Source organism: Lachancea thermotolerans, assembly GCF_000142805.1.
Source record: "Lachancea thermotolerans CBS 6340 chromosome H complete sequence".
Classification (NCBI taxonomy): domain Eukaryota; kingdom Fungi; phylum Ascomycota; class Saccharomycetes; order Saccharomycetales; family Saccharomycetaceae; genus Lachancea; species Lachancea thermotolerans.
Window position 1 is genome coordinate 401411 of NC_013084.1, and position 24634 is coordinate 426044.

Sequence of the window (24634 nt, forward strand, 5' to 3'; positions counted from 1 at the left end):
TTATATCTGATATCGTTCTAATTTTTTTATTTTGCAGGAATCTAGGCTTGACCGATATATCAGCGCAGCGCTAAAAGAATTCTAACCTCTACACTTCACATTTCCCATCAATAAAGCACACATCCATCCGTGGGAGAATGACAACGATCCTGGAGAGATCCGAAATTGAAGAACGAATCTGTAGAGGTCAAGCGATTGTGATCTACGATGGAAATGTGCTGAGGCTCGACAAATGGATCAAGTACCATCCAGGGGGCGATAAAGCTATTCATCATATGATAGGCAGGGATGCTACTGATGAGATGAAGGCTTACCATTGCGATGAAACGGTTTCAACATTTTTGAAATGGAGAATTGGCAGGGTATCTGGAAGATGGCATAATTTCTTACCTCCGATACAGGGTGGTGTGTTCAAGAGCAGAGAGGACCAGGAAGGCTCAGGCCCTTCTTGTGAGCCTGAAAGCGAGTGGCGAGACGTTGATACAAGTGACGCTTTCCAAGACATTAGTAAAACGAAGCGAATGTGCGGTGAGCCAGATGTCAAGATATATCCGAAAATTCCACAGGGCGTAGTGCCAACACTAGATCTGAAGCTTGCCTTCGAGAAAAAAGTCGTTACAGATCCTCAAGATATTACGGAGAACTACGACAATGAGCAGGTCAAGCACGATTTGTTAACGCTCCCAAGCCTCGATGCCGAGACACAAGACTGGCTGTCCCAAGAGTATAATGAGATGCATCAAGAAGTTATTCAAGCAGGCCTCTACAAATGCAATTATTTCAGGTACGCCAAGGAGCTCTTGAGAATTGGAGCTCTTTTTGGTTTATCTTACTTCCTTCTGTTTCACAAAAACCAGAAATTTTGGAGCGCCGTATCCATGGGTGCTGCATGGCAGCAGCTTGTCTTCATCGCCCACGACGCTGGGCACATTGGAATTACCCATAACTATCAGGCTGATAATATTATTGGTATGGTGATCGCGTCCTGGATCGGTGGTCTTTCGCTTGGATGGTGGAAGCGTAATCACAACGTCCACCACCTTGTAACAAACGATCCTATACATGACCCCGACATTCAGCACTTACCTTTCTTTGCTGTTAGCACAAGGCTGTTCAATAACATCTATTCAACCTACTACGAAAGGTTCTTGTGGTTTGACAAATTTGCTCAAAAGGTTATTCCTCTTCAAAGGTTTTTATATTATCCTATACTTGCGTTCGGGAGGTTTAACTTATACCGTCTGAGCTGGATGCATGTACTGCTGGGCCAAGGGCCCCGTCGCGGGAAAGCTGCTTGGTTTCGCTACTTTGAACTAGCTGGTCTCATTTTTTTCAACTATTGGTTTTTCTACCTAATTGTAATATGCAGGCTTCATACCGGCTGGGAAAGGTTTCAATACATCATGGTCTCGCATATCACTACTATGCTTGTTCACGTTCAAATCACTCTATCACATTTTGCCATGTCAACATCAGACCTTGGCGTAGCTGAGGGCTTCCCAATGCGTCAATTAAGGACATCAATGGATGTTGATTGCCCACGCTGGCTTGACTTTTTGCATGGCGGGCTACAATTTCAAGTGGTGCATCATTTATTCCCTCGACTTCCTCGCCATAACTTGAGAGACGCTCAACCCTTTGTAATCAAGTTCTGCGAAAAAGTCGGGCTCACTTACTCCATTTATGGGTTTAAGAAGGGCAACGGCGTTGTGCTAGGAAGGCTAGAGGAGATCGCGCAACAGGCTAAGACCATGCTCAAATGCGCCCAAACAATGGAACAAGAAGCTAATTCCCGGCCCAAGCCTAATATTAGTGCCCCAATAGATCATACGTGCAGCAGCAAGCGGCACAAACTTGCATAAAAATATATACCCCTTTAGACTCACACATTTACCCTCTAACGTTTAAACAGTTCGTACCCTTCTAGTTTTCAAACCCTTTTCTCTTCTCGAACCTTTTCTACGAGCCATAAATGTCTCCTAACGCACCATCATAGTTTACGTTCTCGGACTACCTCTTCAAGGTGGTGCTAATAGATTCGAGCTACCACCTCCCCTTCACAAACATCGAAAAGAGCAGGACTCTTCGAACTAGATCTAACAGTTCTAACAAAATGTTCAAAGGTAGGTTGTCAAGCCTAAGAAGATCTTTTACGAGCCCTGAAGCGGACTCATCATCCAACGAAACAAAAGAGGAAAGCGGCCGCTCCAGTTTCTTCGACGAGGAACCCTTGCCAGAGGTTTCATTCCATGGGTATGCTGCAACAACCAAGCATCGACTGTTGACGCCGGAAATATCTGACGAGGTCAGAAATCAAATGCCCACTCGTATACAGCTGTACCCTGACTGGCAGCTGCTGTATAGTCTTGAACAAGACGGTGCATCTCTCCATTCATTATATGGCAAAGTGGCACCCGATGCCAAGAACCCCGGGCGGGTCGGTTATGTGCTACTAATTGAGGATCGCAAGGGGGGCATTTTCGGTGCATATACGAATGAACCTTTTCGGCCCACTGAACGCAAACGCTATTATGGTAATGGCGAGTGCTTTCTATGGAAAATTGAAAAGGCTGCTACTATCAACATCGGAAATGCCAAAGCTTCATGCTCTAGGAGCTCCGACCACCATTGGAGATTCCGGTCTTACCCCTTCACCGGCCTCAACGAGTTCGTAATATATTGTACGAGCGAGTTCCTATCGATGGGCGCGGGAAATGGACACTACGGTCTCTGGTGTGATAGCAGTCTCATAAATGGAGTATCCGACCCCAGTCTAACATTTGGAAACGATGTCTTAAGCCGCGAGGGCAATAAGTTCCACATAGTTAACTTAGAAGTGTGGAGGGTCGGCTAACAGATGTTTTGATGGTTTAAGTTTTGCGCTCAAAAATCTCCTCCCTAGCCTGGTTAAATTCAATTGGGTACCGAGTTTCGAAAGCGCTGCCTATTTTGTCCACCTGCTTTGCAATGTGCTGTAAATTACGGCTGATCCTCTTAGAGGTCTGCGCACCTTGCGCAAATCGGGTCTCGAAATAACGAAGTTTCTGTTGGACCTCTTGAGATAGTTTTTCAAGCTCCCTGCTTTTTGAGTTGATGAGCCCAGAAGTCCTGGTCTGTAACGCTATTGCTTCTGAAAAATCGGCAGCGTTAAGGGCTTGTGAAAGCGATTGAAACAAATATTTCGAAGTATCAAACATGGGTGTATCTAACTGACCCATCACAAAAGTGTTGCTAGTCTCAGGCACCATCTGATCTAGGAACGCGTCACCACCACTCTCAGCATCGTAATCGCTCTCAGCATCGTAGTCGCTATCCTCAAACTCAGATCTACTGCTGCCCTCAGATAGTTGGATGTCAATCTCCTCGGGTTCGGGAATTGCATACATCTGCGAATTAACGCTTGCGGTTCTGGTGCGCAGGCCAACACTTCCGCTACCGTCCTCATCCATTGCACATCGATTTGTAACTTTTTCAGGGAAGATTACTGGACCAACCGGGACCTTACACCATTCATTCATTATTAGCTGATCTTAGTATACAGTGATTTATAACTAACGATTTTATGATATTACATTGTCACTTAAGCCTTTCGAACAGTAGCCAAAAGCAGTCAATTGAAACCTGGAACGAGCCAAATGACCTCGCTATACGCTCCTTCGGCTGACGATGTCATGCGAAGATTGAGGCCTTTTGGCCTTTTTTTCGAAAAGTCGCTGAAAGACCTAATTAAGGGCATCCGGAGTTGTGGCGAGAATTCTGAGGAACTTGAACGTTTTCTGAGCAAGACTCTCTCAGAATGTCGACAGGAAGTTGAATCACCAGATTTAGACCTGAAAACCAATGCTGTGGTCAAGTTGACTTACCTCGAAATGTATGGCTTCGACATGTCATGGGCCAACTTCTATATCTTAGAGGTCATGAGTAGCAATAGATTGCAGCACAAGCGTGTTGGGTACTTGGCCGCTTCGCAATCATTCCACAAAGATCCCGACATCTTGATGCTTGCCACAAACTTACTGAAGAAAGACCTCAAATACGATGGAAACAATGACGTTCTAAAAATGGGGGTCACTCTTAGCGGGCTCTCGACAATGGTAACAGCGCCATTGGCAAGAGATATTTGCGGTGATCTCTTTAGTATGCTTGGAAGCTCGAAGCCTTATATCCGGAAGAAAGCTATTTCTGCTCTGTTCAAGGTGTTTTTACAGTATCCTGAGGCCCTTCGAGACAATTTTGACAAATTTGTAGCGAAGTTGGAAGATGAGGATATGTCCGTGGTTTCGGCTACTGTTAGCGTGATTTGCGAGTTGTCGAAAAAGAACCCTCATCCGTTTGTTCAGCTCTCGCCATTGCTTTACGAAACACTTTTCACCATCGACAACAATTGGATAATTATTAGGCTACTCAAGCTTTTCACAAACCTTTCGCAAGTTGAGCCCAAACTTAGAGTCAAGGTGCTACCAAAAATATTAGAGCTAATGGAAGTTACCTCAGCAACCTCAGTAATTTACGAATCGATCAACTGTATTGTGAAGGGGCACATGCTAGAGCCTGACGACTACGATACTGCCTTAAGCTGTCTCGAAGAGCTTACCAAATTTTGCAATTCCAATGATCCAAACCTGAGGTATATCAGTGTCGTTCTATTCTACAAAATCGGGAAAATAAACACGAGCTTCATATCTGAGTTCAACACCCTAGTAATCCGCCTGTTAAAAGACGTGGACATATCCATTAGAAGCCGCGCCCTGGAATTGTTGGAAGGGATAACCGATGACGAGAATATTGCACAGATCGTGCAAATTCTTGTTAAACAGTTCGCTGACAAGGACGTGGTGCTTGCTAACAAGCTATTCAAACAAACAAGGCAAGAAAATATCGAAATCGAAGTTCCTAACTCGTACAAAATCAAAATGGTTAGCACTATACTAAGGATTTGTTCTCTGAACAACTATGCCAATGTGCCCGACTTTGATTGGTACCTTGCAGTTTTATCTGACTTATGCGTGATATCCCAAGATTTGAACGATGAAGCCATTGGGCTACAGCTTGGAGCCGAGCTGAGGAACATCATGGTAAAGGTGCCTAGCATGAGAGAAACTTGTATTTCTACGATAGTGGGACTCGTTTCGAACAATGACATCTGTCGGCAACTACCAATGGTTCTCAAGGAATGTCTTTGGTGTATTGGTGAGTACCCGTCTTCTATAAGCAACGGGGATGACATCATTAAGTTAATAACCCGGCAACGAAGGCTGACACCAGAAGTGCAACAGATCGCGGCACAAGCACTGATTAAGATTTTTAGCAGTTGGTGCAACACAAACGGTAACGTACCAATAAACGATGTGAAACACACTATTCAGGAATTGATCTCATTTTTCGAGTCCTTAAGCTCATCAAAATCATTTGAGGTTCAAGAGAGGTGCGTAGAGTTCCTTGAATTTTTCAAACTATGCGCCGAATCACTAGAGCAAAATGATGAGGAACTGCCACTTCTAATCACTGAGGTTTTACCTAGCTTTTTCAATGCATACGAGCTCAATCCGATACTTCATGGAACCCTCAAGAAGGTTCAAAACAGTCTCTCAATTGATTTGGAGACTCCATTCCTCAGCGAAGATGAAGTCAAAAACCTCTTAGAGGAAGAATCCTCTAAACATGAAGCCGAATCAATGCTAGCTTCAGATCTCGACATGGACGACGAGTTCGAAGAAGACGACGCCATTGAAAATCCTGCACACGAAGACAAACTATTGGGCGATCGTAGTCGTGATGATTTGGCGGAAGAAGAAAGGAGAGTTTTGGAGGAGGAACGAAGGAAAGAGAAATTAACAAATCCATTTTACCTGGAGGGGGACTACGAGGATTTCGCTGCCAAGAGAGAAAACCCGCTCATCGATTTTAATGATAACCAAGATCAAAACTATCCCGAGTCAAGCTCGCTTATTGCTGGCGAGCTCAAGCACGTTTCTGAGACTTCAAAGAAAACGAAGAAAGAGAGGAAAAAGAAGAAGAAGAAGGCCGAGGTTCTAATCGATGAAGGTGTACCCGAAATCACTAGCGATGTCGCAGCCATTCCAGAACCACAACCAGCCAAAAGTATCTCATCAAGCAAGAACTCAAGTAGAATCAACCTCAAAATGCAGACCAAATTAGAAAGCTTCAATTTCGACCAGCCTCAAAAATATGTGGAAGATTCAGGCGCTGCCGGCACTGAGGGGCAACAGGAAATTGACCAGCTAAGAGCAAAGTTCGCAGAATCTTCGCTTGGCCAAGATATGGATGAAGAAGTTGTCATTGTAAAGCGAAAGAAGAAGAAGAGATCAAAAGACAAAAAGCATTCAAAAAAGAAAGATGTTGAACATCACTCAGCTCATGGCGAGCCAGCGAAATGCGACTCAGGGCAAAATCCGCAAGCAGAAAACGCTTCAGCCCACGACCAGACTGCTCATGAATCACTCTGAGCACCAATTCACATGAAGAAGTTGGATCCGCCTATAAACGTGACACTTATCGCCAGTATCACACAGAACGATAAAATGAGCTCAAGCATCAGTATTTGACGTTAAATAGTTTATCAGTAAAATTGAAATCTCTAGCGGCTAAAACATGTTGTATCTTCATAGATCAGGATAAGCCATGATATTCAAGGCTAGTATCATAAAGGCAGAAAACCATAGTGTTTGGAGGAGGGCCGTTCAAATGTTGAGCACATTGCATGAGGATATCAAGCTCACAATAACAAGTAGTGAGCTAATAGTATGGTCCATGAATAGCGCAGATACTTCAATGAGCCAAATACGCTTCAAGCGCAACTTCTTCGATGAGTATGAGTTTCAGCCTGAAAACACTGTTTTCGGAGAAGATGGGCTGCAACAAGTCGAGGATAGAGCTCTCGTGGTTCATAAGCTCTATTCATTCAAGACGAATGGGAAGCATTTGTCAGTTCTATTCCGCAAGCCTGAGAATGATAATATCAAAAGTCTCGAACTGGCAATTCATAACGGGGCGGCATGCCCCGAATCTCTAGCAAATAAGTTGCAGATCACGATACACACGGAGAATCTGATGTTGAAGGAGTACGTTCCTCACATTATACCTATTAAATATGACCCTATCGTGATAAATCTCAGGTACAAGAAAAGGTTTCTGGAGGTGTATGGCAGCTCCTCAGAGACGCAAGAGGAACAGCTTGATCCGCGGCTGCTCGAAATATTTCGGAAGTTCGATCGAGAGCTCTCAGAATCATATTTCAACAATGACATTGTATCAAATACCAAAAGAAGCCGGGACTTGGTTCCTGAAGATGAGATCAACTATTTGTGTTGCAATATCCAACTTTTAAAGAATTTCATCGACAGTTGCAACACAGGTGCTACTGAAGAAGTTAAGCTTGAAGTCTCCTTATCGAAGCTATGTTTGACGGCGTTCACGAGGGGAGTATACAGCAAAAACAATGACATCCTGCGCAATGCAATGCGAGCAAGCAATACAGTCGGGACAAGCGACCTAGAGCATTACTGCCTATTTACAACGACCGGGGACGACGACCAAAGAAGACCGCCTTCTAAAGTTGTTTCGTTTGGTATGAAGGACTTCCGTAATTTTATCAATACTGTGGCGTTCTGGAGGAACGATCAGGAGATACACATGTGGTTCTGCCGGCCAGGAGACCCTGTTTTCCTGGAGCTGGATAAAGACGATCTGTGTCTTGAACTGGTGCAGGTCACCAGCAGTAATGAAGATTTAGTGCCATCGGGGAACAAAATTAAGACCCAAACAACTAGTCCTCTAAAAGAAATTGTTCATATTAAACTCGGCAGCCCGCGAAAGTCTCCGTTAAAGGGCCTCACGCCAAGTAAGACGCCGTCATCAAATGAAACGACTAGCCCCTTAAAGCCAAAGACTCTATTTGTCAAAGAAAAGAGTTTTGATGCTGATCAACAAAGATGGAAAAACCCTGTCCGCGGCAAGCGACTGCCTGACAGCCAAGAAGAAATTCCCAAAAGCTTACATCATGCGCCCAACGAACCAGCATTCAAAGCACAGCGCACGCAGACGACAATAGAGTGGGGCCAAAGTGTACCCGAATCCGCGAACGATGCTGCCGCAACCGCCCTTGATCAAAGGGATCTCTTGAAGCAAGAGAAGAGGAAGTTCTTACAGAATATTAGAAATGAGCGGGAGAAAGACGTCGAAAAAGACGAGCCTACTCAGGGTGTAGACGAGTTTGGCCCTACTCAAGTCGACAAACCAAAAGGTCTTTTCGATTAAAGCGTCCGAGCTAGAGAAGATGCAGCAGGAATTTTTTTCCGGTTATTAATTAAACATACATGCAAGACGCCAAACTTATTCTGCCTTGGCAGATTTGGTAGTTTCTTCCAGGCTTGGCTCCCGGTCGCTTAAGTAGTGGTAATTTACGAAGCGGAACGCTTGGCCAACCTGCGCGGCTTCATTTACAACATGGCATCCAAACAGAAGAAAATTCTTAGGCTGAACCGCAAGAGCGTATCTCATGAAAACGGCTGAGTACATGATAAGGGCGCCTGTCATCGGACCAGAGATCAACTCAGGGTCTTTTTGCAAGTCATAGATTGCCGCTAAAGGAATACCAAAGTTGGAAACAGGACCCCAAAAGTGGGTAGTGAAAACGTATTTCAGCGTTTCTTTGTTGATGTAACGACTGAAAAGTGATTGAGCAACGGCCCTTTGTGCTGGTTGGGTCATTCTTGCAGTAGTTTTTCTGGATTTAAGTCGAGCGGCAAGGGCGAATTCCTCTAGGGTATTAGCTGAAGGGTCAAGACTCCGTGCGTGCTTGTAACAAATGAAATCTTTGTTGTATGCAGAAATTAAAATGGGGTTGTGACCTAGTTTTTTTTCAAGTAGAATACGACCCGTATTAAATGAAACATGACCAATTAGATTCCCAACAAGTGATGTTTGCAGTAACAAACGCGGTTGAGCGAGTATCTCTTGTGCTTAAGGGCCTAAAAAAACGTAACAATACCAGCGTTCTCTATTTCTAGGCTTTGAGCTGAAACCACAATCATTGAAGGCCCCTTTTTTTGCAATGTATTTGTCGTTGAAGAGCATAGTACTCATTCGGAGTTGATAGGTTTAACGAAACGCCTTCATGGCGTCGCAGTCAATTTTGAAGTTGGGGCTTTAATTGAGCTTTAGTCCTCAAGTTTAATTTTCGCTTGCCCAACAGCACGAAACACATTTCACAAATGTTTCTGATCAACATTTTTGGCCGCCGAACCCCTAATAAATTACTTGCTATCAATATTGAGCATGATTAAAGGCGAGACTGTTGGAATCGGGTGAGAGGTTTTTGTTTTGAGAATAAGACCTACAACTGTTGAATCTAATCGGCTCTGATGAAAAATCAGAGAAAAAACAGGCCTGGAGATGGGCTTTGTTGTCGCTTCTCCAAATCCTCCTTACTAAGAAGCTGCAAACTCGCTACCAAGCGTGCCAGGCAGTACGAAGACGGCGATTCAAGAGACCCTAGCGGCTTGAAAAGATTATTAGCGCCAATGGCGTGCGCAGTGATGAAGCTGAAAATCTTAGATGGGCGATGACCGAAGAGCACATCATCGCGAGATATTGGTAGTAGAGATAGGAAAGTTAATGTGTCTTTATGAGCTAGCGAAATGAACTATAACCACGGTTCTAATTACAATGGTGGTGACCAGTACTATAATCGACCAAACATACCTAAGCCGACTTCATCAGGTCAACTACCAAACCAGCACCCGCATTCCAATCAAAGAGCAGACGCTAACTTCCAGCCTCACCAGACTAGCGCCTATTTTCAGGGCCACCAAACTTTTGGAGCCACGCAAGGATACGGTCAAAACTACTATGGGTCTTACCCTCAGTACTACTACCCCGCCCAACAGGCACCATACTACGCTGGCGGATACCAAGGTTACATCGCGAACTATGCTTCACCTGCCGAGCCACCCAAGGAAGCTGTTAAGAATAACAGTGCTGAGAGAAAATCTGTCATAAGTTATGATGATACGGATACCGAAACAAATATAATAAGTCAAGATCAGAACGGAGGTAGTAAAGAAAAACGCCATAGCGAGGTTGGCACTCCCGATGATCCGAAAGAAACCATAGAAGCCGAAAACAAAGAAGCTAAGATAATAGCGATCCCTGGAACATCTATTACCCTAGAATCAGAGGAGGACATAAAAAAATGGAGGGAGGAAAGACGTAAAATGTGGCTGGTTAAGATTTCCAATCAGCGAGAAAAGCACAAGTCAGACCTTGGGATTGAAGAGGAAGACGTGAGCAGGAACGAGGCATTCCAGCAAGTCAAAAGAGATAAGCAATTTATCCAAAGTATCCAAAACCAGATAAACAGATCAGGTCCTAGCCCGAATTTGGACCTTAAACTGATTCAGAGAACAATGGCTAAAGAGAACATCAAACTACTTAATTTCATAAAGGAGCTTGGAGATGCCGGACTATTGCAGTATGAATTGAAAGAAGAGGAAAAACAAAAGCTGTTCGGCAGTAACTCCAGGCAGCCTGGAGCCAGAACCAACTTCAACAACAAGCGTCCAAACACTCCGCATGAGGGCCCGTCCCGTTACGAGGGAAGTAAAAAAAGACAACACAAACCGAACTGAAGGCATTTGTATTGAAGTAATTGATTCATCGTTACAAAATCTTTAACAACAATAGTTATTTTGGCAAGAACCGTTGAGAGTTGGTTAAGGCTGCATTTTTTTTATGAGCAATCTTATGGCAAACGAACTGAAAGTTGCCCCCATGAAGGAACCGCACACAATGCCTCTAAAAAACGCCTTCTTCTGGACACTGTCTGTTTCTGCCTTCTCAAATTTTTTTGACGCTTTTTTGCCAGACATACGCTTTAAACTTTTCGATTTTTTTGCACGCTTCCTCCTCCTCAAGGCTCTCTTAACTTTATTATTAGCAGAATATTCAACAGTAGCATCATTCTGCGAGACCCTGACCTTACGTGCCAAGATCAAGCGCGAGTCAAGAGGTTGCTCGTCAGTCTCAGTTTGGATACCAGGGCAATCGTTGGCTAGCATGTCTCTATGTCTACGTGACAATGTTACTGAGAAAAGTCCTTATCTTCCTTTGAGATCCTTTTCTATTCACTCTGTTTCAGATGTGTTTTAAGTTTGATGCAAGGTAAAGCCGGTTCTCTTCCACCGAAAATTAACTTTGCATAAATTCGCAAGTTGATATATCGCTGATTTCACATCTCTTCGCTATGTAACTAATCAAAAAAGGACTAAATCTTAAAGCACTTCCATTAGAAAGAATTTGCTAACCCATATTTGCAATACCAACCAAAAGACCCAAGGTCCCTAATGACCCAGCAACGAATCCCATCATACTGCCAATGATAACCTGCCTCCTGGACCCACCAACTTCTGTACCCTTGTCGAGTTCAATATCGGTTTTGGCCTTCTTGCATTTCTCTAAACAAACATCTTGATCTTTTTCTGGCTCAAACGATCTCTTTCTAGAAGTTAAGCTATAGTCTTCTTCGGCAAGGTCACGCACGCTGTCACACAATTCGTCCTCATTGTAAGGATTGATGGACTTGGAGCAATCGAAGCATTCTGGCGTTCCCTCTGGCGTGTTTTTATCGTCGAACATCTCAGTTTCATCTCTATTGTACGCACCCTCGCATTCTGCGCGGGGAGCAAATAGGGGCTCATAGGGAGCAGGCATCCTTACGTATGTCGTAGGTGCATTGTCAGCCAAGCAGGCGGGTTCATCAGAGACAAACAGAGTATGATGAGAGGAGTCTGTCTCAATACAATCCTCCGCCATCCTCGAAAGCTCCGCTTGCTCATCTTGGCTGCCCTGCTCCGTAGACTCGTTGCTCCCGTACTTTCCAAGGTCCAAGTCAATGTCCTCGCTGTAATTCAGGTCAGAAGACGAGGAGGAAGTTGAGCAGGACGAAGGGGACAAAGGCATTTCCAACTCTTCTTCCGCAGCGGTCGCTGGTCTGCTCACATAAGGACTCCACTCGTGCGTAACATTGCGTAGGACCAATTCTAAAGTCTCGTGGGTGTCGTCGCTCTCGTTAGTCTTGATGAACACCTGAAACTTCAGCTTGGCGCCTCGCGATTGACCTGGTGCGACGGGCTGGCATAGCTTGATGAGCCCGAAGCGCTCACCGTTTTTCAAATCAATCACAGAAGCATCAGCGTCCTGCGATTGAAGGTCCACCAGCCCGTGCGTACTGCCTAGGTCCTGGACTGAAATCCTAAACTGTGACAGAAGAGGCACGAAGGGGTCAGACTCAGAAGGAACCAGCCTTTTGATACACAGAATGGCGTGCTTTTTGCTCAGACTCTTCTCGCAGAACATGAAGTTGTCTTCACGGTCGCGTCGCTCGGGGTCTTTGAGCGAAGCTCTCCCGATCGGAAACTGTAGTCCCTGCCCCTCGGTCTTACGAACCTCGAAAACAACCCGCCTACACCCTGTTTGATCTCTAGCATTGAACATTGCGAAGCTCATGTCTATTCAAGCTCTGAAGAGACTTATACCTCGCAGAACACCTTTTAGGAGAGACTTGTAACAGAACGTCTATAACCTCATCCCCTGATACAAATCCCTTGGTTGCTGAGATGGTCAAAATATACGACTGTGTCGCTGAGGGACTCAGGTATTGGTAAAGTCGAGAAAACAAAAATTCGACGCATTCAGATAGCTCGGGGCGGCCCTTAGTCCTCGGATAGTTGCATTATACTTGCGCACATTTCGTGCAGATTCTGGGCGGCTTCCAGCGATAGCTGGGAGGGGAACCTGTATTTTTATTTTTTTTCTGTTTCTTTGAAGATTGTTTGTGTGGGTGGGAGCTTCTCGTTCAGTTCAGAGATGAAGCTCAGGTCAATAGTGCGTGGAGTTGTAAAGCCGCGGCCGTCTTGGCCCAACAGGCGCCGTTTTTACATTATAATGCACTTTTTTTTCAGTTTGTCGCGCTTCCGCATCGACGACGATTTCTTGCCGGGCCTACTGCCACCATCAGCAGAGTCTTGCGTAGTTCTCCTTTGGCTACGCGCAGCGTTGTATTGCCTGTTGTAGCTCCTGGCCACGCGTGCGTCCTCCTGTTCTTGCAGCTGGCGGGCATACTGCTCGTCAGTCATCGTGTTGGGCCCACTGCTTGCCTGTGCGTCTGCGCGGGAGTTCGTCGGGTCCAGAAAAGGATTGCGCGCACGCGATCCGCTCGTTGCGGAGGTGACCTCAGTGTTTGATTTCTGCAAGGTCGACGGGATGAACCTGCCCGAGTAGAACGTGTCCTGGGACCCGTTTACGGACTTGAGGGACTGCCAAACAATGTCCTCGTCGTCTTTGAACCCCAGGTCGGTTACAAGCGCGTACAGTTCGTTGTTGTGCTTGATGATGGTCGAAAAATGGTCATTGCGGAACAGCACGGCGTAGGAGTTCTCCAGAAGAAGCTCTCTGAGGTGGTGCAGACCATAGTCCGTAAGCTGTGTTGCCGACCGCGCTAGGAAAGACTTGATGTACGTCGCGTCCTCTAGAAGAGCTTGCGCGTCATAGTCACGACCGGCCGCACCCGCGGGCTCGGATCCGTGCTGGATATCGTAAGCGTCGATTAGCGCGCGCTGCGCACCCTCATATGAGTACTTCGAGACGTGCTCGTACTGCCCTCTGTCCTCCGCGTAGTCCGCAACCCATCCGTGAACAATACTGACGTTGAACAGGCGGAACAGCGCCATCTCGTCGCCGTCCTCGAACGACCCGTTGAACACTGGATTAATAGTGAGTCCGGTGTGCAGCTGGGGCAGCAGCTCCAGAAGCCTGTTGACGTCCGACTGCGCTCCGCGCGGCATCTGCATCCCGATGTTGGCGAGCGTTGTTATCAGCTCGTCGAGCCCCACGTCCGTACGCGTCTCCACCAGCCGCGAAAGCGCCCCTACGTACCTCGCGTACTGGGGCGACAACAGTAGCACATTGCAGAGTGCAATTAGAGCACATGGCCCGTTGTCGCTCTGAAGAACAATTCGATAAGGGTATCCGTTAATTTCGATAGCTTTGACCTGGAAACTCAGACTCATCGCGAGGGTAACGTTTTGTATAGATTGCAAGCTCGATTGGTCTCAACGCCTTGCTATTGGCAGTGCAATTGGTTCTTCCAAGTTTATAAGAACAGTTCTTTATGCACGCCCACAACCTTGTTCTCACTCTATAGGGGCGTTGACCCGGCTATTAGATAATCAGGTAACCATGAACGGTAAATTTTCATGATTACGAAATCAGGTGGTGACATAATCACGTCGAATTGAACGCCTCAACGGCCACTGAATAGCCCGACTTCCTATGAAGCTACCAGCCAGGAGGCTAGTTCTACAAGGTCTCAAGCAAGAGCCTGTTTGCAGGTTGTACGCGAGATCGGGTTATGTAGGTAAGGGTCGGGAGTTTACATGTGAGAGATAGATACACAGCTATAAGAAAAGCGTGTTGTAAGAGAGACAGAGTTTGAGATCAAGAAAAGATGATTATTTCTGTTGGAGTTGGGCCAAGCTGTCCAAGAGACTCTGGACGTTGTTGTTGCCAGAGGCGGGGGCCTGGGATTGCTGCGGGATAGGGTTCTGCGCAGGTGGGCTTTTCGCGGCAAAAGCCGGAGGCTGCTGTTGGTGTTGCTGCACCGGCGGGCTGTTGATGGGCTGGGATTGCATCTGGTGGTAGCCTTGATACGCGGGAGGCACAGAGGGGCCGCCATGCTGCGCGCCGTGGGGCTGGGCCTGCGGTTGCATAGACTGGATGATACCCAGCAACTGCTGCTGCTGCTGGGGCTGCTGCTGGGCCATTGCCAAGAGGCTCGACACAACGTTGGGAGGCAGGTTTTGAATGGCAGAGAAGAGCTGCTGCTGGTCCATCTGGGGCCCGGCGGCCATTGGGGGAGCAACAACAGGAGGGGGTGGAGAGACGTGGGCTTGCGCGCCTGGATAGGCGCCGTAGCCCTGAGCCATAGGGGGAGGGCCGCCGTATCCTGGAGCGGGGCCCTGGGGCGCACCGCCGTATGGAGGCTGCTGTATGTAAGGCTGACCCTGGTGTGGTGGTTGCGGCGCGGGTGCCGCGCCGTAGCCCCCGTAGTATTGCTGCTGAGGTGCGTGTTGCTGAGGTGCGTGCGGCTGAGGTGCGTGCTGCTGAGGTGCGTGCTGCACAGGCGCGGCCATTCTGTCGCCCCTGTTGCTTTTCAGGTTATTGAATATGGCAATCGCGTCCTCGCAGGACACGCTCGCGTACTCGTCGAACTTCGTCTCACCTTGAGGCCCTTTGTAGAACGTTTGGATGTCGACGTTCCTAGTCTTGTTGACTAGCACCACGCCCCAGACTCCGTCATACGCAGCGTCGTTTATCATCTTTCTCAGCTCCATCCGGGGCTTTAAGAATATCATGTCGGTTTCCAGACCGCTTGCCTGTTTGAACCTGTTAAAGACCTCATTGGCGTAAGACCTGTCGGCTGTTCTCTTGACATATATTTGGCAATCAGGAACGCGTCTTTTCCCGCGCTTGTAGCTGCTGTCGCTGTACATATCCTCTTCTTCTTCTTCCTCGAAAGGACGCTTAGAAGAGGATATAAAGGTGGAGCTACTGTTTGTTCCGTGGTCGCCGTGATCGTATTGTGGCCTGCTGTTGGAAGATGAAATCTCGAGTATCAGCTTCTTGCCGAAGTTCAGTTCGTTAGACTCACCCGCTATGGCCGCCTTCACAGACTGAGGGTTATCATATTGGATGAAGCCAAATGCGTTTTTGATATTGATTTGATAAATGTGTCCATATGGCGAAAAAATGCGGAAAAGATCGTCTTTCGCCACGTTTTTCAACGGCAGATTGCCAATAAATAGCCTGGACTTGGGTGGGATGTTCTGAATCTCAGTAATCCTATTTTCGCCCCTCAAGTACTCGTTATACCTCTTGCGTTCTACTGCCGTCATGGGTTGGGAGAGATCAGGACGGGGCTCGTGTTGGCTAGCGCGCTGTGGATTCGATGGCTGAGCTACTTGTCCAGCGAACGCTTGGAATGCGGTTTCCGGGTTCGAATTTAAAAATGAAAGCACTGCATTAATCTTGTCAGGCTCTACCAGCTGCTGAAACCCCGGGGTGTTAAGCATATTGCTGCTCACAATGTAAGTAGCCTGCTTCTGAAGTAGTCCGTAATCCACATTTTCGCTGCTCATGTCGTAACGCGCCACATCGAAAGGTTGCGGCTCGACGCTTTGAGTACCGGAGCTTGACTCCTGCTCAGAGGACTCAGCAGCTTCATGGTTTGGTTGGTCTGCGTCTTGTTCCTGCTCCTTCTCATCTCCGTCGGAACCAGCGTCCTCAGACGCCTCCTGCTCCTGGGCGCCGGACTCTGAGCTTACTGACTGGCCTTTCTCGTCCTCGCTACCGAAATCTACAAGGGCAGTCTGTTCTTCTGGATGGGCTTCCTGTCCTGAACCTTCCGCATCGTCTTCTGCGCGCTCCCGCGAGTCAGAGGCTTCGGCTGCGTCGAGCTCATCTGCACTCGCATCAACAGGCTGGCCCACCGTGACAACGTCAGGCTCTATGAGAGTGCTTTCTGGGCCTTGTGCCTCTTCCTCCTCCTTTCTCTCCTGCACATCCCCAATTTCGACAGCTTCGATGACTTGGTCGCTGCCGCCTTGGGCGTCTTCCTCTTCATCCTGGCCCTCAGCGCCCACTTCACCCTCGTTTTCGGCCTGCACTGTTGCTGTTTGGATTTCAGGCGTCGCACTGTCCTCCTTTTCAGCAGCGTCTCTCTCCTCTTCATGCGAGTAAAGTGATTCTTGATCGTCTTCCTGCTCTTCGTCGTCACCTGCAACTTCGTCTGCCAGCAAAACGTTTGTTTCTTCAACTGGGGCGCCTTCCAGAGCTGCCGGCGCCAGATCGTCCTCCCGCGTTGGGTCCATGGAATTCGGCTCTTCCGCTGACATTCTTCAGGATGCTTTGCGAGATATTCACGAATTTGGCTCGTAGCGATGGTCAAACCTTTAAAATTCGTCTAGATGGCGAATTTTTGACCTCCGTAAATAGAGACAGGGTAACAAGAGGCCTTAAAGGCATCGACCAGCTTTTGGAAGTCAAACGAAGAAGAACCATCCCCGCGACTAGCAAGTCCGAAGAACAGGTCCTCTGGATCCTGCTCCTTCAGTAGCAGGCCTCCTTTAAAATGATAAAAATTTTCAGGCCAGTATCGGTTCAAGTCTAATATTATGAATAAATATTTGTAGGTTTAAATATCGTAGTGTAAATGGAATAATAGCGGCCCGTGCAACGAAGTGTCTATTTACAAAGTGCTCTCCATTGAGGACGGGATACGTATGCATGTCGGGCGGAAAGGAGTTGGTAGGATAGCTTCAAGACCGGGGAAAGGCATTCCAGCTGCTTCCCCCGTGAAAAAGAAGAGACGTTCGTCCGCCTGTCGAGATCGCTATTGTGGTTTTCTGTGAGCGTTGGTGACACTGTCTCTCTTCTGCGGCTGACGCTCGGACGCAAGCGGAGCATCAGAGTCGAGTGTATGTGCGGGGCACGGTAGCATCGACCCCAGAGCGACGGACGAAAAGGCTACCAGAAAGGTGGTGACGAACAGCCGGTTGGTGACGTTGACCCGCGTTGATGCTCTCATTGGCTTAAAGTTATAATATGATGCTTGAGTGTTTAAGTCGAAGTTAACGTCTGAGTATCCGGAGACGCTTGTCACTTCAACAAATAAAAGTCCGTATCGAAGGTTGATAGCCGGAATAAATAATACTTTTGCTATACTCAGATGGAGTAATGGGGATCGTTAGCAGAAAGCTGTGAGAAGGGTATGGTCTTGAGTTTATATGCAGTGTAGAAGAGCTATGGTATGCCATCGATCTATCCGAGCTGTGAATTTTTTGAATACGGAAAGATCGGTGTTCGTATAAAGAGATACAAACACAGTTCCTCGAGCGCTTACAGTAACGAGGACTGGTCCTGGACGAAGGAAGAGCTCTGAAGGGACGAGGGCTTCCTTTGAGGCTGAATAGCCATCGAGAAGCCTGGCGGAAAAGACGGCGAGCTTTGAGCTGAGGTGTTTATCACTGGGGAAGACGGCGAAGTAACAAAATCGTCGAAATCATCTGGATCGGGTTCCGCGGTGGTCTTTGGAGGTGGTGTTGGTAGCTTTTTGGGAGCGGAGCGCGAAGGGAGACGCGAAGCGGCAGACGCAGAGCCCTTTGTTAACACAAGGGGCTTCGAAGGTTGTTTTGTGCGAGGTCGCGGCGTAATTGGGGGCGTTTGCGCAGATGGGGTAGATTTAGGCATCATGGCCGGAACACTGATGCTGCGCGAGGCCTGCGCATCCGGGTCTCGGGGTTTCTGGACGGGCTTCTCGATGACTTTGCTGAAGTCTGCCTCTTCTCCCGCCATTTGGTGGCCTGTGGTCTCCTTAAGCTTCTGGAGATGAACCCGCTGGATGTCGCCGCTGATTTTGTTAATCGCTGTATTATAAGCCAGGTACTGGTTGGGCTTCAACGTCATGGCCATTGAGAAATTCCACAGAAGCGGCAAGACCTGCTCGACGAGCACGTCCTCATTCTCGACAACCGAAGGAAAGAGCTGTAAGAGCTCTAAGCTTTTCATTAGTATTCTTGAGTCTCGCGTTTTCATTGACTTAAAAAGCGGCAAAACGTCCTCCACACACGTGTACTTGTCCAGAGTCTTGAGCTCTATCATTTTTTTAAAGCTGGCAACACACGCGTTCTTGACCGTAAGACTGGTTGTTTTGACGAACAGCTGCGACAGCAGCGTGAAAAGGAAGTTTTTGACCGTGGGGAAGTCGAAAGACTTTAAAATAACATCCAACTTGCCCATCAAAGACTCTTGTAGCTGAACTGCATCCTCCCCATTATTCTTAGAAAAAACGTACGTGCACAGCGGTTTTAAAACCTTTTCGACAAATAAATCGCCCTTGATTTTTTCTTGGAGAATGTCTATGTTGTCAATAAGACTTCGAGTGGCGTTCTCGAGAAGCTTACTAAAGTTGTTTTTTGCCGCGAAATGTGGGTAGACCCTTTCTTGAAAGGAAAGTTGTGAGAGAGTCATACCAATCTTAGAAATTACAGTCAATAGGGTATTCAAGCACTTAGAATCAATGACCTCTGAAGAGCACATTTGATCTAGTAACTCCAGCAAAACGGTAAGAAACTTTTTCTGTAAAATTTGAGACGGAAACTGTGGGAGTATATCTAGAAGACCTTGGAGGTAAATGCTTCTTTCTTGAGAGTCCTTGGTTGGTAGGTCGTCCAAGAACGCGAGCGTCTTGACCAATGGATCCTGAAAGAACTCAATGTCGAGGAATTCTGTTATGTTGTCGAACCTAGAGAACACATCTCTATTCATCAATTTTGGTAGGTTGAACCGCAGCTTTTGAGGGACCTTTGAGAAGACATTCTCGAAAGATAGGCGCACCAAGTCTCGTTCATATTTGCTGTAGTCTTCTTTATAGTCTCCGATGTAGTCTTGGCAAGAAAACAGGTTCTTCTTGTAGTACAAGAAATAAATCAGAAGCCCAAGGGAAAAGAAGTCGTTCTTGGGCGTGAGCATGTTTTCCATGATTATCTCAGGCGCGCTGTAATTCAGCGGGATGTGCATGAAATGAGGGAAGCGGGGGTTGAAGTCAGGTGTATACTGGCCGGTGTTGGAACCGGAAGGCAGCTTTGCGAGGTGACCCAGCCCTGCAATCTTCCAATCGGAGTTTTCGCTTACAAGTATAGATGCAGGCCTCAGATCCAGAAGGACCGAGTTGGCACGGTTGTGAATGAAATCGAGTCCTTGAGCTACTTGCAAGATGCCACGCTGGACCACAACATCCGAAGAGCCTGAATCACGGGTTTGCTTCAGGAAGTCGAGTTCGTCGGAGACTTTGTCGCCAAAAACAGACTCGAGGTTTCCCGTCACGTATTCCGACACAAACATGAAGTTTTTAGAGTGCTCCTCGAGCGGCTCAATCAAGGCCAGGATGTTAGGGTGCTTAAGTTTAGCCAGCTGGTTGACTTGTGCGCGCAGGATGTCGTATGCGCTCAGAATAAACTGCTTGTCCTTCGAAGAAGACTTAGACTTGATAGCACCTGACGTGAGGAGAAAGTTCTCGAAGTGTCTCTTATCGAATATGAACACCGACACTCTAGCAGAGGTGTTCGCGGAGGACCCATTCTTGGCCCTCCCCGCGTGGACGCTCCATGGCTCTGCAGTGAACGTAGGGGACGACGAATACGAGTAGTTTGAGCTGATGCTGGACTTCGATGACCAGAACATGGAGCGAGAGAGGCCGTGTATCTTTGTTTGGTGGAAAACGATATCGCCTCGAAATTCTTGTCGATTTATTTAAATTATCTTTCGGAAACACAGTTGATGATGGCTGTGAAAATAAAAGTAAAATGAACACTCAAGGCTTTGAAGAGTTCAGTGGTCGAGAAAGCTCACTTAGACTAACGAAAGGATCTATTTCTTTGAGGGATATCATGTTGGAGCTTTGTAGTAGCTAAAAAGATAAAAACAAGTGCGCAAGCCCGGAATCGAACCGGGGGCCCATCGATGGCAACGATGGATTTTACCACTAAACCACTTGCGCTTCTTATTAGAAGATTCTGCTACCTTGCTTTTTATCAGTAATTTACAATATCAGTGGCTCATTGATAATTTCATGTTGGCAAACTGAGACAGCGCAACTGGAAAGTCTGGCTTTGGAAGCATTGCTTGTTGTTTTCAACGTGGGCCTGCTGCTCGCAATACAGCCTGGCTATCGGTCATAAAGTGGAATGCTCGTAAGTCTGGTTAGTTCTCCGCTGGGACCTCAACTTATTATTCTATTGAAGGTATGCGTTCATTGAAACCTTGCAATGTATTCTTACAATGCATTCTTCTAGTGACTCGCTATGATTCCAAGAATAATTCTCATAATTGAATTAAGCACGAAAATCAGAAAAAGGCAATTTTAGTGCGCAGAGGCGCCTCAGTTTCAAGGACTTAGCACTACGTCCAAAAATATAATCTATTGTGATAAACAGGAATTTTTCTCTTAATACATCAAATGCTTGGCCAGCTGAGGCGCTTCCTGGCTGTTTTTTTCAAAGCTCGCACGGCCAATTTCACACCCTTCCCCGTCAGCACTCTCCATTCGGTGCCTTTCGAGGACTGCAAAGTATAAAAATTCGTATATCAGTCTTCCAGTGCCGTGACGCCCTATCTGAAAACCCAAATTGAATTTTCATTCAGTCAGAAACCTTTTCTCCAGCGACTTAACCATTCCCGTACCTTCAGCCAGGCTACTCGCCTTGTGAGTCGGGTGCTCTCCGGAAAATTACCATAACTCGGAGTTTTGTTGTTCCGTGGTTGCCGTGGCGATGCTGTTTCGGAGAAAATAACAAAGCGCATTTTTCGAGATTTTTAAGTCTCGTGATATGCGTATACAGTGACATATAATAAAGCGGATCTATTCAAGCTACAACACAACAATGAATTGGAACGAAGAACTTACCAAAGTCCTCAAACTCGCCGCAAGCCATGATAGTCGAAATTGGAAACATGCTTCTACAGCAGATCCTATATTTCTTCTCGCTTAAAATGCTGGACTCGAGACTGGATCCAAGCACGGATGCCAAGCGGGCCCAGAAAGTGAGCATGGGAGCGTCCAAGAGTCGCTGGCGCACCTTCGAGTTCAAGGTGTATTACGTGATGTTTATCTTGGTGGTGCCGCTAATGATACGCACAGCGATATCTGCGACCAGCGAACGCAACCCCAACTACGCGAGATTTGAGCCGCTGCTCAGCAAGGGCTGGATTTTAGGGCGCAAAGTCGACAATACCGATAGCCAGTACCGCTTCTTCAGAGACAACATGCCGCTTTTAGCGGGCCTCATAGTGCTGCATACGGGTCTGAAAAAGGCAGTTTTGCGCACTACCAATGTCCGCAGGGTCCGTTTCGATCTAGTGTTTGGATTGCTGTTCTTGTTTGCAGCACACGGAGTCAGCGCTCTGCGTGTGCTCCTGCACCTGGTGATAAACTACGCGATTGCCAAGACCTTGAGAAAGAACTACAGGCTTGCTACGTTCCTGACATGGGTTTACGGCATTAGTACACTATTCTTCAACAACAGCTACAGGAAGTATCCCTTTGGAAATGTTTTATCGGTCTTAACTCCCCTCGATGGCGCTTTCAAGGGCATAATAGAGCGTTGGGATGTCTTCTTCAACTTTACTCTGCTGAGAATGATAAGCTTCAACATGGACTTCCTTGAAAAGTGGGAGCAGGTGGTGACTGGCAAGAAAAACAATTCACCATCCCCCTCGCCTTCCCACGTCAGCAACTTGAAGCCAGAGCTCAAGAGAGCGGCCTCTTCTGCAACCACTTTGGAGACCATTTGCGAAAACGGCACCACTAACGTTTTACTGGACGAGCGGGCTCGCATGAACGCACCTCACCACATCCAAGACTACTTATTTGCAAACTATCTTGCTTACGTTACTTACACTCCGCTATTCATCGCGGGACCAATTGTGACCTTCAACGACTACTTATATCAATGCCAGCAGACTCTTCCCTCCATTAATACCAAAAGAATATTGTACTACGCAGGAAGATTTGTGCTTTGTGTCCTAACCATGGAATTTGTCTTACATTACATCTATGCCGTTGCGGTCTCGAAGACCAAAGCTTGGGACGGAGACACACCATTCCAAATCTCCATGATTGGGCTTTTCAACCTGAATATAGTCTGGCTGAAGTTGCTCATCCCATGGAGACTTTTCAGGCTATGGGCCATGATTGATGGCGTTGACGCTCCAGAAAATATGATTCGGTGTGTCGATAATAACTTCAGTGCATTGGCTTTCTGGAGAGCATGGCATAGATCTTTCAACAAATGGGTAGTCCGCTACGTCTACATACCACTGGGCGGTTCCAAAAATCGTATCTTAACGTCCCTTGCCGTTTTCTCGTTTGTTGCAATCTGGCACGACATTGAGCTAAAACTTCTTTTGTGGGGGTGGTTGATAGTGCTATTCCTGCTACCAGAAATATTCGCTCAGCGGTACTTTGCACCATATCGGAAAAGGCCTTGGTATAGATTTGTTAGAGCAATGGGCGCCATTTTGAATATTTGGATGATGATGATTGCAAATTTGTATGGTTTCTGTTTGGGATACGACGGTACTGTTCATCTAATAAAAGGCTTGTTTTTCACCTGGGCTGGGTTACGGTTCCTCATGGGGGCTAACGTGGCCTTGTTCATTGCAGTTCAGGTGATGTTTGAACAAAGAGAGCACGAGAAGAGAAACGGCGTTGACGTCAAATGCTGACTTCTTTATTAAGAGGTATTATCCAAAGTATCTAGATTCCGGATTGTTTTTAACCAACCCTTTTTTTATAGTTACCAGGCGTCTCAAATTTTTTCAAGCTCCAGAGGCCTCTTCGTTCTTTCCTAGCAACTTGCTCGTGAAAGATGTAAATGTCTCTCTCATCGTCAAATTCTGCTCCAGTTTTCCCTTCGTAGACTACCGCTATACCGTTTTTAACCATTTCAAGGCTGACATTTTTCCACCCAGTCCAGCTCCAAAACTTAACCTTCGCGACGCACCTTCCGTACTGGTCCAATGATAGAGGCTTGATCCACACGAATTTACCGATCAAAGTATGCCGAAGCCATATAAGAGCTTCCTCGCTGAAAGGTTGTGCTGCGTTTCCAAAGTGAGCTCTTTCGGGGGCGTCGACGCCACACAGGCGGATTGAAAGTGTCGGCAGATTCCTTCTGCCTTTGAAGGGAACATTCAAGGATTGAAACTTTTCTTGCTCTTTCTGTCTTCTGAGGAAGCGCGGAAAGAATAGTCGCTTTAGCGAATCGCTACGCTTATTATTAACTTTGTCAAGTTTAGGAGCACTTCTGGCCCATCCCCAGCCCCCCAGGATACCTCCCGGCGTATGAAATAAATGAAAGTTGTCACCATCTCCGACAGAGGTGACCTTTCCGTATAACCAGTTTTTCCGAAATGCGCTTAATGGAATTTGTGTTACTCTGGTGTACTGTTTGAGGTACCTATTGAAAAGGGCGTAACTCGTTAATATGGACCCAGTTAGTGCTGCAGATAGTATAGCAGCTTTGGTGTACAAGATCTGTTGGGAGCTGAGCCGGACGGCTCGGTCCTCAGACATTTGTCGCTGGTTGAGGTTGATGTAGTGATCATATTTGTATTAATTACTGGGGAACTTGCATGTCGTAGCTCACGTGTGCTCAAGTGTCTGGAGAATTTGGAATGAAGGCTTCAACCGCGTGGCAACCGTATCTTGGGGATCCTTCAGAGATCGGTAGTCTTTTAAAATCTTCTGACAATTGACTCGAACCAAGCGTTTGACCCCATTTATAAACCGAGTTGGTAGATGCTGTTCTTTCGGCTCATATAACAAAAAAGTGAACCAAGAGGTGCATACTCGTGGCAGACAACCAAAACCGCGGCGCGAGACTCTGGGATGATCTAGGGCATGGTTTCGAGTCAGTTAAACCTCGAGTCTTGAACAGAATTGAAAGTTAAGCAAGGTTATGGCCCTATAAGAGGGCATTGTACTATATGCTTATATGTT

The 24634-nt window shown here is 46.8% G+C and overlaps 12 protein-coding genes and 1 non-coding gene across 13 annotated transcripts; 6 read left to right on the forward strand and 7 right to left on the reverse strand.

The window, feature by feature from the left end:
- Positions 1-137: 137 nt before the first annotated feature.
- Positions 138-1862, forward strand: KLTH0H04488g (fatty acid desaturase; the record flags this gene model as incomplete). The annotated part of the gene is made up of 1 exon (XM_002556030.1): positions 138-1862. One exon carries the CDS (start codon positions 138-140, stop codon positions 1860-1862), a length of 1725 nt encoding a protein of 574 aa, XP_002556076.1.
- A 251-nt stretch (positions 1863-2113) lies between these two features.
- Positions 2114-2854, forward strand: OXR1 (Oxr1p; the record flags this gene model as incomplete). Its single annotated transcript, XM_002556031.1, has 1 exon — positions 2114-2854. The coding sequence occupies one exon, from the start codon at positions 2114-2116 to the stop codon at positions 2852-2854; it is 741 nt and encodes a 246-aa protein (XP_002556077.1).
- Positions 2855-2870: 16 nt separating this feature from the next.
- On the reverse strand, positions 2871-3518 carry KXD1 (Kxd1p; the record flags this gene model as incomplete). The annotated part of the gene is made up of 1 exon (XM_002556032.1): positions 2871-3518. The coding sequence occupies one exon, from the start codon at positions 3516-3518 to the stop codon at positions 2871-2873; it is 648 nt and encodes a 215-aa protein (XP_002556078.1).
- Positions 3519-3635: 117 nt separating this feature from the next.
- On the forward strand, positions 3636-6467 carry APL5 (Apl5p; the record flags this gene model as incomplete). Its single annotated transcript, XM_002556033.1, has 1 exon — positions 3636-6467. The coding sequence occupies one exon, from the start codon at positions 3636-3638 to the stop codon at positions 6465-6467; it is 2832 nt and encodes a 943-aa protein (XP_002556079.1).
- Positions 6468-6642: 175 nt separating this feature from the next.
- Positions 6643-8277, forward strand: DDC1 (Ddc1p; the record flags this gene model as incomplete). The annotated part of the gene is made up of 1 exon (XM_002556034.1): positions 6643-8277. The coding sequence occupies one exon, from the start codon at positions 6643-6645 to the stop codon at positions 8275-8277; it is 1635 nt and encodes a 544-aa protein (XP_002556080.1).
- Positions 8278-9659: 1382 nt separating this feature from the next.
- Positions 9660-10649, forward strand: RSA1 (Rsa1p; the record flags this gene model as incomplete). Its single annotated transcript, XM_002556035.1, has 1 exon — positions 9660-10649. One exon carries the CDS (start codon positions 9660-9662, stop codon positions 10647-10649), a length of 990 nt encoding a protein of 329 aa, XP_002556081.1.
- Positions 10650-11319: 670 nt separating this feature from the next.
- On the reverse strand, positions 11320-12525 carry KLTH0H04620g (uncharacterized protein; the record flags this gene model as incomplete). Its single annotated transcript, XM_002556036.1, has 1 exon — positions 11320-12525. The coding sequence occupies one exon, from the start codon at positions 12523-12525 to the stop codon at positions 11320-11322; it is 1206 nt and encodes a 401-aa protein (XP_002556082.1).
- Positions 12526-12953: 428 nt separating this feature from the next.
- On the reverse strand, positions 12954-14087 carry KLTH0H04642g (MINDY family deubiquitinase; the record flags this gene model as incomplete). The annotated part of the gene is made up of 1 exon (XM_002556037.1): positions 12954-14087. The coding sequence occupies one exon, from the start codon at positions 14085-14087 to the stop codon at positions 12954-12956; it is 1134 nt and encodes a 377-aa protein (XP_002556083.1).
- A 441-nt stretch (positions 14088-14528) lies between these two features.
- On the reverse strand, positions 14529-16970 carry NAB3 (Nab3p; the record flags this gene model as incomplete). Its single annotated transcript, XM_002556038.1, has 1 exon — positions 14529-16970. One exon carries the CDS (start codon positions 16968-16970, stop codon positions 14529-14531), a length of 2442 nt encoding a protein of 813 aa, XP_002556084.1.
- Positions 16971-17973: 1003 nt separating this feature from the next.
- Positions 17974-20316, reverse strand: SCY1 (Scy1p; the record flags this gene model as incomplete). Its single annotated transcript, XM_002556039.1, has 1 exon — positions 17974-20316. The coding sequence occupies one exon, from the start codon at positions 20314-20316 to the stop codon at positions 17974-17976; it is 2343 nt and encodes a 780-aa protein (XP_002556085.1).
- Positions 20317-20561: 245 nt separating this feature from the next.
- On the reverse strand, positions 20562-20632 carry KLTH0H04708r. The gene has a single exon. It is a non-coding gene; the product is annotated as a tRNA-Gly (tRNA).
- Positions 20633-21564: 932 nt separating this feature from the next.
- On the forward strand, positions 21565-23358 carry GUP1 (O-acyltransferase; the record flags this gene model as incomplete). The annotated part of the gene is made up of 1 exon (XM_002556040.1): positions 21565-23358. The coding sequence occupies one exon, from the start codon at positions 21565-21567 to the stop codon at positions 23356-23358; it is 1794 nt and encodes a 597-aa protein (XP_002556086.1).
- A 49-nt stretch (positions 23359-23407) lies between these two features.
- On the reverse strand, positions 23408-24208 carry LCL3 (Lcl3p; the record flags this gene model as incomplete). Its single annotated transcript, XM_002556041.1, has 1 exon — positions 23408-24208. One exon carries the CDS (start codon positions 24206-24208, stop codon positions 23408-23410), a length of 801 nt encoding a protein of 266 aa, XP_002556087.1.
- Positions 24209-24634: the final 426 nt, after the last annotated feature.